Consider the following 12,332-nt stretch of genomic DNA (forward strand, 5'->3'; position numbering starts at 1 on the left):
CCAATATTTACATGATCAATTAAACATTTTGATGGAGTGATATATTTATATTATCAATTAAATATCTTAATATATCTTGATGGAGTGAAAGTAATTGGATTGTAGATTTTGATATATTTTAAAATCTAAATATGAAAATGAATAGAGTGAAAGTAATTAGATTGTTGATTTTGAATATTTCAAAATCTAAATATAAGAATGGGTTTAAATAATCGATTTGGTTCTAGTTTGACAGAGAACTAATTTGGTTCTAGCTGTTGAACAGAAAAGCTAGCTATGGTGAACATAAATTGGATCGCAAATTTTGAATTTTTTTTTTTTTTTTAATTTGACTAATGAAAGATACGTCCCACTGATTCCAAAATATTTAAAAAATCTATAATAAAAATAAAAATATCACTGATTAAGATGCCATTAAAATCAAGAGGGAAGCTAGGGTTAAGCAGTAGACTGTACTTACGATGAGCAGTCGATATCCTTAGTTATAGTGAAGGACAGCTGCAGGCCGCAGTTAGATGGAAGACTCTCAAGAGCTCTGTCGTTGAGATTGTAGTTGATGGCTTCGTTCTTCAGACAGGTGCAGATGTGTTGTATTTCCTCTGTGGTGGTGGCGTCGCCATACACGCTCTGAACGCCCTGGCAGCAAGAGCTGTCTTCCTGTGGCACCGGCGTTCCCTGGGTGAGATACGTGGCGCAGGATGTGATCTGCTGAGTGACGGTGTTGCAGTCCATTGCAGCCGAAGCTGGTTGGTGGAGGAAAACCCCCATGCACGCCCAAATGCAAACGCAGATGACTGCGCCACTCATGCTCCATGCCTTCTTCGCGGCCATTGTGATACAATAAGGAAATTAATCGACAATCGGATGGTTGCGACAATTGGATGGTTGTGAAAGGGATTTGTGGCGATCTTATTTATAGTGGGTGTGGGAGCAAGAATTATAGGTACGTGTATAATATTCTCCGGCCCTATCGCTTGTTGGTTGGGTCATGCAGAATCTGCGTTATCAGTTTCATCGGTTAATTTCGCGTGAATCTGAACGTTAGAATATGAAATTCCCACACACACAAAAGACACTTTCAAAAAAAACGTTGTTTACTGCAAATTAATATGCTTAAGTAAATATTAAGTGCCATGGGCATGTTCGGGAATAAAATGGCGTCTGGGATGTGAATTTCTTTCCGGAATAAAATGGCATGTATTGAGCTATTAGGGGAGCTGTGGAGGTTCTAATATGACAAGGATTCTAGCTTTTACAGGTAGACAGATGTCAAATGGAAATAAAAAAATAGACAATGCTTAACCTAACCAATTAAAAAAAACAATTTTAATATAATTGAAATTAATTAATTTAATTCAACATTAATATATTATATTTATAAATCATATTCAAATATTCATTACTAATAATATTTTTTATTGTTAAATAATATGAATGAAAAAATATTTTATAACGTTAAAAACATTTGAAGTGATAACATGATAACAGCATAACATTCCAAACTAGTGGAGTATTGCTAGACTTAATAATATTACATAATCTCAGTGAACTTAAATAAATAAGTAATTCAAAATCAGATACCTAAATGTATTTATATATTTGAAAAAACTACACTTCCACATGTACAGATGATCGAAAAAAAAAACCTCTGTGTTTTGAAGTTGATTGGAATTTAAAGAAGCTTATTTTAGCTTTCTGTAGACCTCTAACGGTAATTTGTCGACTATCCACCCATTTGTTAACCATGAAGGCAAATGCCAAACCCGACGTATACTGCTCCAATGTCGGCGTGGCCGTCGTCCTCTGCCGTCACCAACTGCCACCCACGCCGAAAGATATCGTCGTCCACAACTGACACTGTCTGCAACTAAACCTACCACATCGGCCACATGAATTTCATGTGTAGCTAATTCTTATCAGCTATGTGCTCTTCTATAAATTTGTATTTGCCTAAGCCTTAGACTGTAAGCCAAGACCAAGGCCGGTGTGAAATAGAAATTTGTGGTTATCCATTGTAGTTTTTACTCTCCTTAGTGAATTCTTCCTATTCCTGTTATTTCCTGTTGTGTCTGTGATTAGTTTTATTCTCTCCTCTGCTTCTTTGATTTCAACAACTGGTATCAGAGTCGATTAGGGAAGTTTCTATCAGTGGTTGATACTTCACGACTGTTGTTTGAGAGAACTCTCCTTCAAGTCAAAAATCTCTTTTTGTTGTCTAATTTTTTATGTCGAAAATTTCGTAGCAAAGCACTACTACGAAAAGCTGTGGTGGAGTAACATATCAGCCACCCTGGGTAGAAAATGGATTGTCTGAGCGGGAATTATCTTATATAAAGACAACGGTTTGTTGGGCTCTTTGTTTTGTGGGGTAGCCAACTTTAAAGAATGCGACAACATTTCATGGACATTAATTCCACTTCTGTCCCTTCGATCTTTTCTAATACGATTAGAGACAACTTGTATGTCGTTTCATTCAGCCGATGAGCCACTTTGGTGCCTACTATTGCAAAGCAGTGGATAAAATAACTAAACATTGGACTACATCTCATGGTTATCTGATTAAGCCTCGAATTTTAATTTCCCTTAATATGCATCCCCTTATATTTTGGATCTAGCTTAGTGTAATCAGATGCAAGAAAGATTGCAATGTCGTCGGCTTACAATTGGGTGAAGTTGAAGTCCTTCCTTCATTTTTTAGCCATCATTAAACACACAGATAAGTGTACATTGCTTATCTGTATTTCCTTATGGAGTGTGATTAATCTTGTTACATTGTGAATGTTGCAAGATCTTGCATGTTTGTAAATGCAAAAGAATGTTTGAGTTTTGATGTTCACTGTATCTTCATGGTTAGAACAGTGTTAGGTATGCACATTAATTTTAAAGTGTTCCTCGAATATGCTATTAATTATTATGCGTGTGTTTAATGTGCAATTATGTGTTCATATTCAGTTAGTTGATTTCCAAACTTATGGGTATACTTAGTTTAACCAAACCTTACGCTAGTTATTCTATCAAAACTAAGAATTTAGGTATTAGGAATTGGGCCATGAGTCCCCTTGAAACTAGAAGAGGGTGGGCACACAACAATTGTAGTTCTGCTTTATCAACTCAGCCTAGGTTTCTCTTAGTCCATATACGCTATCTTTTTGAGGTCGAGATAAAGTGGGAGAATACAACTTTGTTGACATCCTAGTAGGTCCAACACCTAGTGGGGGCTGGTGAAACCACACCCTAGTGGAACCATGTTGTGTGTATAGACACCAACCATAACCCATCAACCCCATTGATCAAATATGAGGTAAGGGCAAGGTCTATACACTTTGACAAATGTTGTTTTATTTTGGGTGAGAAGCCCAAAGGCCAAGAGTGTGGTCTAGGTAGAACTGGGAGTGTTGGGAACATTTTCAGTTGCCCATCACTAAGATATTTGTACCCTACAATACCCTAAGAGTGTAGAAATTAATATAAATTTACTACTACTGATGTATTTGAACTAAAAAATGATATTACCAATTTCCTCTACTATTCTGTGAAATGGAAATCACAATTTAGAAATGCATCTAATGACATGAAACCATCAAAACAACAAAAGAACACAAATATTTATAAGGAAAGCCAACACGGAAAAACCCTTCCACTACTTTTCATTAATCATATGAGAATGAGAAACTATTACAATGTCTTTCTTCAATCCTGAAACACACCCTGCACTATAAGCCTATTCTTCCACTGATTGTCCTGCTCTGACCAACACTTAGTCAATTCAAGGACCCATCTTTCTCCTATTTCATTGCACAATTACTAAGGAAATTAGCTCCTAAATGATAGGGGAATTCATTATTTCATTTTGCAAATCCCAAGTAATTGATCGCCTGCCTCAATGCCCAACATGTGTTATGAAACCAACTCACAAAAAGATAGAAAATATAGATCAACGACCTCAAAATTAGCCTCTTTGAGGGGGCAACCTCCATTGCATTACAGAAATGATCAATTCTTGGATGATACAAATGAAAATACCTCTGTTCTATATATAGGAGTATAAGTGGTCCTAATATAATCAGAGCCTACATAACAATAATATTGTAGGGGCACAACAATAACAATACTGGGCTTCTATGGGGCACAATAATAACCACATGGGGACTACATGAGCACAACAATACCATAAGGTGGTTGCACGAATAACAATAAGGGGCTACACTAGTAGTATAGGGACCTAACATTCCCCTTTCCTTGAAAAAGTGTTGTCCTTAATGCTTGAGTAGTTTTTGATGCTTATGTATAAAACTGCTAAGCTAGATCTGTTTTTTCAACTTGTCCTGACGATGAACCACACTGGTTGGTTCGAAACGCGTCGACAAATGATGTCTCATGTGATCTTCGCCGAAAAATCTTTTGTAAACTTATGTATAAAAAATTTGTCCACCCATGTGGAATCTTCAGCAGGTAAGTTCTTCCACTTGATGAGATACTCTAAAATTGATCGATTTCATAGTTGTCGGATTCTTTTTTCCATGAATTCTTCAGGTTCAAATATGATTTTTCCTTCCTCATCAAGTTCTGACAATATTATTTGAACTGGGACCTTGTCACCTATAACCTTCTGTTGAGGTCCCCGAGGTCGGGTCAACAACAAGGGGGATACCCACCCGGTCCGGAACCTGGTTGGCGGCTCCTTGCCCGTTTGGAGTAGCGGGTCCGACTGGGGGTAATGGGACCAGTTTCCCAATGTGATGGGTGTGTGTGTGTGTGCGTAGAGTCTGATGGTATTAATCTAAGGAAGGGGGGAAGGATTATTCTAATCTAGTCTAAATTCTAACTGCTAAATTAACTCTATGCTAATGTAATCTAATGAAGAAAGATACATCTAATCTACGCTAACCCGGGGTGTTTTTCTTTTGTTATGCGATCTAGAAAGATTTCTAACAGCAGTCGGTAATAAAGATCATTCAACTGATATCCGAATATAAATCAATAAAGATGAACCATTCTGCATAAGAAGTTAGCCAGAGTGGTTGTGAACAACATATCGCATAATCAGTTTTCTATATGTTAAACATAAATAAATGACCCCACCGTACAGAAGTGCCAAATGGTAATACAGACATTCATGCAATAACATATAAAGAACTCAGCCACATATCACTTTAGGAATACTAGCAGAATCTAGCCAAGAGATAAAAGTACAATTTATGACTAAGTTCACTAATAAACTTCAAGTAACAATGATTTATTTCTACTTCTTCTAACATCTGCTACGAGTACAGAAGTGCAACATCAGTAACAGATATTAAAATGCAAACATAAATAAATCTCGATCCATCCATTCATCAAAAACCTCCTCTGAGGGTGCAGAAGTGCATGTTCTCAGGATAAGTTTTTTGACAGATTTCCGGACCCTTTTCCAAAAACCATGAGAAGGGTTAAATACTACTAACTAATCAATATTAATTACATGAAATTAGGGAATCGGCCTCAAATGACCGCCCTTTTACTAAAAGAAACTTTATTTCTAAACTTAAAATCTAATTTCTGACCGTTTCTGTATATTCTCTTTAGTGTTGTCAACAGTGTAATGCTTTCCTGGGAAGAGTCGGCTAGCCGCCTTCTTGTTTCGCTCGGGAGATAAAAGTGGAAATAGCAGGAGCTGGAACTTCCATCCGGCAGACCAGAAGATATTTTCGAAAACCTTTCTCTAGCTGGGTGTATTCGCCGTGTGTATACTTAGCGTGTCCGAGTTTCTTCTCGAACTGATTTTGCTGTTGCCGTTTTCGGTTTTTGGTCGTGCGGTGGATTGAGTGGGTTAAGAGTCGTGCTGCATGGGCAACTCCCTGTTTCGAGAATTTCTTCCGTTCTTTGTTCCAGGTTTCCCTGAAGCGTTCTCCTTCTCATGCGCTTCTTTCTCTGCTTCACTTAGTCTTAGCTTCAGGATCTTTTCTGAATATGCTGCTTTTGTGCGCCTTTGACTCTGAGTCCCGGATAGTCTAATTTCATCAGTGCCGGTTGGCTGATAGCCTGGAATCCGCGGTTCTGCTGCATGCGGCATCCATTTTGCGAAAGCATTCTCTCTTTGCTGATTGGCGCTTTCCTCTTTCCATCAGATGTTTCCTGCATATAAACTTATATCAGTTGCGTGTCTTGCAGTCTACGCAAAGGAGAAGTGAAATGAAAAGACTTGACGTGAAAGCATTAATCTCTAATGAATACATAATTCTGACATCCATCATCACTTGACTCTTCGATAAATGTAACGCAATCATTCCTAGATACTTAAGCATGCGGTCATTAAATTCTTTCAAGGCGCCTGCTTAATGCATGGGTCTATCGTGTGGTAAGTCTTTTCAGATCGCAGGTCGCAGATCGCAGCCATCGCAGATCGCAAATCGCTGCCATCGCGGATCGCAAATCGCAAATATTGCAAGATCTCGTTTAATGGTTACGTCCTATAGTGTAATGCTTGCGATTTGCGATATCGCATATCGACGATCGCATTGCTCGAAGGTTTTTCTTTTAAGGGGCGCGTGTGAAGTATGCGATGCGATGAACTTCGCATCGCAATTTCGCAGTATTTGTTTTTCGCGCTCGAGTTATGCTTTGGCCTTTCCTTGCGATGCGATTTGAGCCTTAGGGAGAGAAATACAAAAACTTTAGAAAAAATATATTTTTGGGATTTTCGTTCAGGGTCCCCTCTTCACTTGACGTTATTGCTAATGTCAAGTGAAAAAAGGGGGGTTGTTGGTGACCACAACAATGGCGATTCACTGTGAAGAACCAGTTATCTCTGCTTGTTCTATTGCATTTTCACTTCCAAAACAGAAAAGTTTTCTTATGCCTATATTTTGTTATGGAAAGATAGAGTATTACCTTTTATCCTGTCAATAATGCTTCGTCACAACTTCTTATTTGATTCTGATTGTTTGTTTCCCCTGGGTTATTTTTTTGTATTCATAGCTAGTCATTACTCAGTCTCCTCAAAGACAAAATAAGGTCTTCTCTGCGTACTGGCTTTGTAAAGTATGCTCATTTGTCGCAGGTAGAGCCTCTACTGCCCGCAGGCATCCATAGCCTCGACAGGGTTACCATGTTATCCAGCAATGATCCTTTTTCCTGCTTGAGGTCATTTACAACATTCCAGAGAAAAATCCTTTTGACACTTTTTCTTTCTTTTTTTATTTTTTATTCTCTAAAGAACAATGTCTTGGTTTGGTGGCCAAATTATGACACAGTCATTCACTTGATTTATACTTTTTGCTGAACAAGCTGGCTCGTGATGAGACCCCTTGTCTTTCGATTGCACAATCTTGAGTCGTTGCCCTGTTTTGGTAGACAGTAGTGGCAAAGTCAGCAAGTTATAATATCTGTGATCATGATAAGACGGCTCGTGATGAGACCTCTTATTCTTTGAGATATAGTGTTTTCTTGGATTGTCTCTTTGGATGCTGCGATTTTCCTTAGCAGGGAGGAAGTCATTGTTTTTCCTTAAGAAAGCTCTGGACAACAATAATAGAGTTTTAAGAACAGCAATTTTGCAGAGAATACCTATTTTGTTATCGATGATACCTTTCATAGCATTGGCATAAAACAATTTTTTCCAAAAGTTACTCTCATCCCAGGTTTCTTTGTGAAGTTTGAAACTAACATCATATTCAGGTTAAAGCTGACTCTATTTGTCAATAATAAAAGTTAGATTTTTCGAAAAGTTTTGCTATTTATACAAGTGAAATCAAAATCTGATACAGAAATGGTATGTTTCTTCATGAATACTATTTATGATCATTTACAACCAGCCCTATCTATGAAAAATGAAAACTAACATGAAAATTTAAAACTATCCTACAAAAACAGAAGGATGACCTTCTATGGGAAATACATTTTGAGGATTTGTCCGTTTACAGGCAGAGAATCTCTTCTACCTGTCAAGTCCTGCAACACAAAAGTCGACGGGCCTATGACTTCTACGATTTGAAAAGGACCAAGCCATAGCTTCTGGAATTTCGTATGTTTGCCCTTTTCTTCGTGAGCCTTATCCCACTTCAAAACTAGATCACCCATCTGGAAGTTTTTTCTGGTCTTTATGTTCGAGTCAAAAGAGGATTTTATCAATGCTTGGTGGTGAGCATGGGTTTGCTTGGCCTGTTCTCGTCATTCTTCTAACTTGATTATCTCCATTTGCCTTAGTTGTAAGGGAGAAGTAGGTACTTCATCAATGTGTTGTACTAAGGACAAAGAGGGAATGAGTAAGTGGGTAGGAAGAACTGCTTCTCTCCCGTAAACCAAATTAAAGGGAGAAGTCCCGATAGAGGCTTTCTTGGTAATTTTGTCTGCCCATAAGGCGTTTACCAGCGCTTTGTGCAAATTCTTTTGGTTTTGGTCAACTGTCTTTTTGATAATCCTGATTAGGTTCTTGTTTGTTGATTCAGCCAACCCATTACCTTGCGGATAGTAGTTGGTAGAATACTTCAGTTTGAACCCTCTTTTGAGCGCGAACTCAGTCATGGTATTTCCAGAAAAATATGAAGCATTATCAAATATTAAGGCCATCGGCAATCCAAACCTAGTAATGATAAACTGATCTATGAATTCAACAATGTTTTCAGAATTAGCTGTCTTGAGCGGAACTGCCTCTACCCATTTAGTAAAATAGTCGGTTGCAGTGAGGATATACCTATGCTGTTTAGAGGAGTGAGGAACGATCTCACCTATTATGTCCAGGCCCCATTGGCTAAACGACTGTTCGATGTTAACCGGCTGCAGTGGCATGGATGACTTCTTTTGTTTTCCTGCAGCAGTTTGGCAGACTTGGCATTTTCTCACGTGATTGTACGAGTCTTTGAACAGCGTGGGCCAGTAGTATCCCGCACGTAAGATCTTGTGTGCGATGGCTTCTCCAGCATAGTGTCCACCTGCTGGTCCATCGTGGAGCTCCTGCAAAACCTTTTCGGCTTCAGTTTTCTCAAGACATCTAAGAAGCACAGAATCATAGTTTCTTTTAAATAAGACATCATTTACGAGTCGGTATTGTTTAGCTTTTAACCTTAGGGCTCTCTTTTTTATGTGACCCAAGTGAAATGGAGCATATCCGTTCTTTAGGAAATAAATGATGTCGGCATAAAATGATTCTGCGTCGTTTAGGCTTACCTCATACGCGTGTACCTCTTCAGGTGACTCTTCGGGGATTTGCGATGCTCCAGCTAAAATCTTGCAGAAGCCTTGGCCTCTTACGATGTGTGCCGACTTGATTTCCAGGTCGTATTCTTGCAAGGCAGTGATCCAATTCGCTCTCTTTTCGCCCATGTCTTTCTGAATCAGGAGGTTTCTTACCGCCGGGAATGGTACTATGACCCTGGTATGGGCCTTTAGCAAGAAGGGTCTGAAATATTTGACTGCTTTAAAGACGGCATATGCCTGTTTTTCTACGTCCGAATATTTCACCTCAACACCTTGTAAGTTTGAGCTAAAGAATGTGATTGGGGCTTCTGCCTTTTCTTTGTTTGCCTGGGTCAAGATCGCAGCATAAGAATGATCCGAGGCAAACGTGTATAAGACAAATGGTTCTGAAAAATTTGGGGTTGCTAGGGATGGAGCGTCGATGATGGCTTGTTTGATTAAGTTAAACGCTTCGTGCTCGTCTAGACCCCATTTAAAGTTTGAATTCTTTTTTATCATTTTTTGTAAAGGAGAAATAATACGTGAAAAATCTGGGACAAATCTTTTCACAAAATTGATCTGTCCTAGGAAAGATTGCATGGTATTTTTGTTATGGGGCATGGATATCTCAGAAATTTCTTTGATTCTGCCAGATTCGATGTGAATGCCCGATTTGGACACTATGAATCCTAGCAATTTTCCTTCACTCAATGCGAAGAAAGATTTCTTCGGGTTAAGCGAGATTCCATTCCTTAAACATCTTTGAAAGATTTGCTTCAAATCACTGAGATGGTCGCTTCGTTTTTTGGAGTACACAGTTATATCATCCAGGTAGATCACTACTGATTTATTGATTAACCCTTTGAACGCAATATCCATAGCTCTTTGAAAAGTAGCGACGGTGTTGATCAGACCGAACGACATCTTTCGATACGCGTAGGTACCCCATTTAGTTCGGAAGGTGGTTTTTAGTTGATCTTCTGGGTGTACGAGCACTTGATTATATCCTGAAAATCCATCCAGGAAAGACATCAATTCTGAGCCTGCTACAGCCTGTAATATTTGCTCCATAGGTGGGAGGGGAAAATTTTCCTTCTGACAAGCTTTGTTGAGATTCTGGAAGTCAATGCAGATTCTAATATCTCCGTTTTTCTTCCTAACAGGTACCATATTGGATACCCAATTGGAATATCTAACCGAGAAAATTATTCTGGCTCTCAACAACTTATTCAGCTCAGTTTTTATCTAATTTTCCAGGTTGGGGTGGATTTTTCTGAGCTTTTGTTGGACGGGTTTCTCGTTATTGATCATAGGGATAGTGTGCTGAATGATAGAAGTGTTATAAGTTTTCAGCTCATCGTAGTTCTAGGCAAAGACGTTCTTGTACTGTCGTAGAAGACGGATGTATGCTGATTTTTCTTCAGGAACTAGGCCTTGGCCTAGATTGATGTTTTGGGGTTTCTCGTTGGTTCCTAAGTTCACTGATTCGTAGTTCAGAGTTGAACTGTAAAGTTTGGCATTAGCTGACCTTTTGAACCGACTTTTTAATTCATACAAATCTTCTAATTTGACCACTGATTTGGGTATAGCGTTATCAGTGCTACTTTGTTGTATTTGGTGGTCATGACAGTCCTCGTCGATTATCTGGTTTGAGTAGGATCCTTCGGAGGTAAGGAAACTTACGATGTCTGGGTTGTCGTTGAATACTCTCCAGTTGGTGATGTTGTCAGGAATAGACGGTTTAAAAATTAATTCTATCGAAAACCTATCTGGACTAAAGTCTTCGGAGGGAATGAGTCTGGAGGCTACGTTTGCTAGCAGGTCTGCGCTTGCATTGTGAAGTCTTGGGATTGATGAAATATTAAATGCTGTAAAATGCACAGTGAGATCTTGCACTAAAGATTGGTAGCGCTTTAAATGGCTAGACAGGCAATGTATGGTGTTACGTACTTGTTTGACGACGATCTCAGAATCTCCAAAGACTTGAAGATATTTGACGTTGGAGCCGATTGCTTTGTATAGGCCTTGCACCAAGGATTCATATTCCGCTGTGTTGTTCGTGCAATCGAACTCCAGTCTGCATGTGAGCATGGTCTTATTTCCGTCTGGGCTTATCAAGACGCATCCTGCTCCCGCTCCCTCGTTGGACTTAGAGCCATCAAAATATAATTTCCAAAATAAAGAAGTATTTACAGGGTTATCTAAGAAACTAACACATTTTGAATCATCAGTCTGGGAAAAGTTTTCTACTTGGGACACGACTGAATTTTCTAAATATGGTGATATGTGAGCATTGAAATTTCCAAGGAAAGAGTCTACCGAATAGTTGCCTATGATGTTGCTGTTGTATGCTATGGCTTCGTTCTCTCCCTCCAGGTCCGTCACTATGTACTTTTGGTGCAGTTCTCGTTCAACCTTTATTTGATTTGGCTTCCCGTTGAAGGGTAACCACATGTGCGACTAGTCAGTCGAAAAATATCCGTGGAGCTTCTCGGACCAATCCCTGCTAAGAATTAGACCATAAAATTCAGGGATGTCAGCAACTAGAATATCGATGACCCGGCACACCTTGGGGTTGGACGATAGTCTTATATTCACTTGATTTAGTTTGCCTATCACTTCGACTTGTGATCGATCAAGTTGAACTATGCGTACTGTGGATTTTTGCGGTTGAACATTAAGTTTGGCACATATTGACTTGGGTAGAATATTGGTTGAAGCACCAGAATCAACCAAGCAGTTATGCACGTTTCTGTTAAAGATCTCGTAAGTGAGGAGGAAAGGGGGAGTGTGAGATCTAGACCTCCCTCCAATCAAGGCGATGTCATTTGGATCGATTTTATTGATCGCGTTGATTGGGGGTCTTCCTACATTATGAGAAGCTATAGCTATAGGTAGAGGCGCAGTAGGTACGGCGTGTAACTCTTTCATCATGATCTTCTGTTGGTGTTTCAATTTGCTCAGCTCGTACAGGGTGATATTAGCCCTAGTCTTCTTCATGTCGTCGATGATGTTATACTCCATTTCATCCGACACTATTAGTGTCTTTGATGGAGGCGATTGCTCTGATTGGACTGGGCTAAATGAGGTCGCTTTAGGGGTTGTCTTCTTTGTTGCGACCTTTTCTCTTGCTGGAGGGCTTGCGCCCTTCTGTTTTGGGGTAGCCAGGGGAGGATCAA

At 39.2% G+C, this 12,332-nt stretch overlaps 1 protein-coding gene and 1 long non-coding RNA gene across 2 annotated transcripts in view; both read right to left on the reverse strand.

The window, feature by feature from the left end:
- Nucleotides 1–456: 456 nt before the first annotated feature.
- Nucleotides 457–831, reverse strand: LOC149172010 (non-specific lipid-transfer protein 1-like). The gene has a single exon (XM_089426166.1). The coding sequence runs from the start codon at nucleotides 829–831 to the stop codon at nucleotides 457–459; it is 375 nt and encodes a 124-aa protein (XP_089282292.1).
- Nucleotides 831–12,332, reverse strand: part of LOC149172011 (uncharacterized) — a 335,499-nt gene continuing 323,997 nt past the window's right edge. Inside the window, exon 4 of the long non-coding RNA XR_016259594.1 lies at nucleotides 831–997. This is a non-coding gene — a long non-coding RNA (uncharacterized LOC149172011). The remainder of the gene's footprint in view (nucleotides 998–12,332) is intronic.

The sequence above is a fragment of the Pinus tabuliformis genome, chromosome 4_2, assembly GCF_031772625.1.
Source record: "Pinus tabuliformis cultivar Carrire ecotype Pingquan chromosome 4_2, CPIR1, whole genome shotgun sequence".
Lineage (NCBI taxonomy): Eukaryota > Viridiplantae > Streptophyta > Pinopsida > Pinales > Pinaceae > Pinus > Pinus tabuliformis.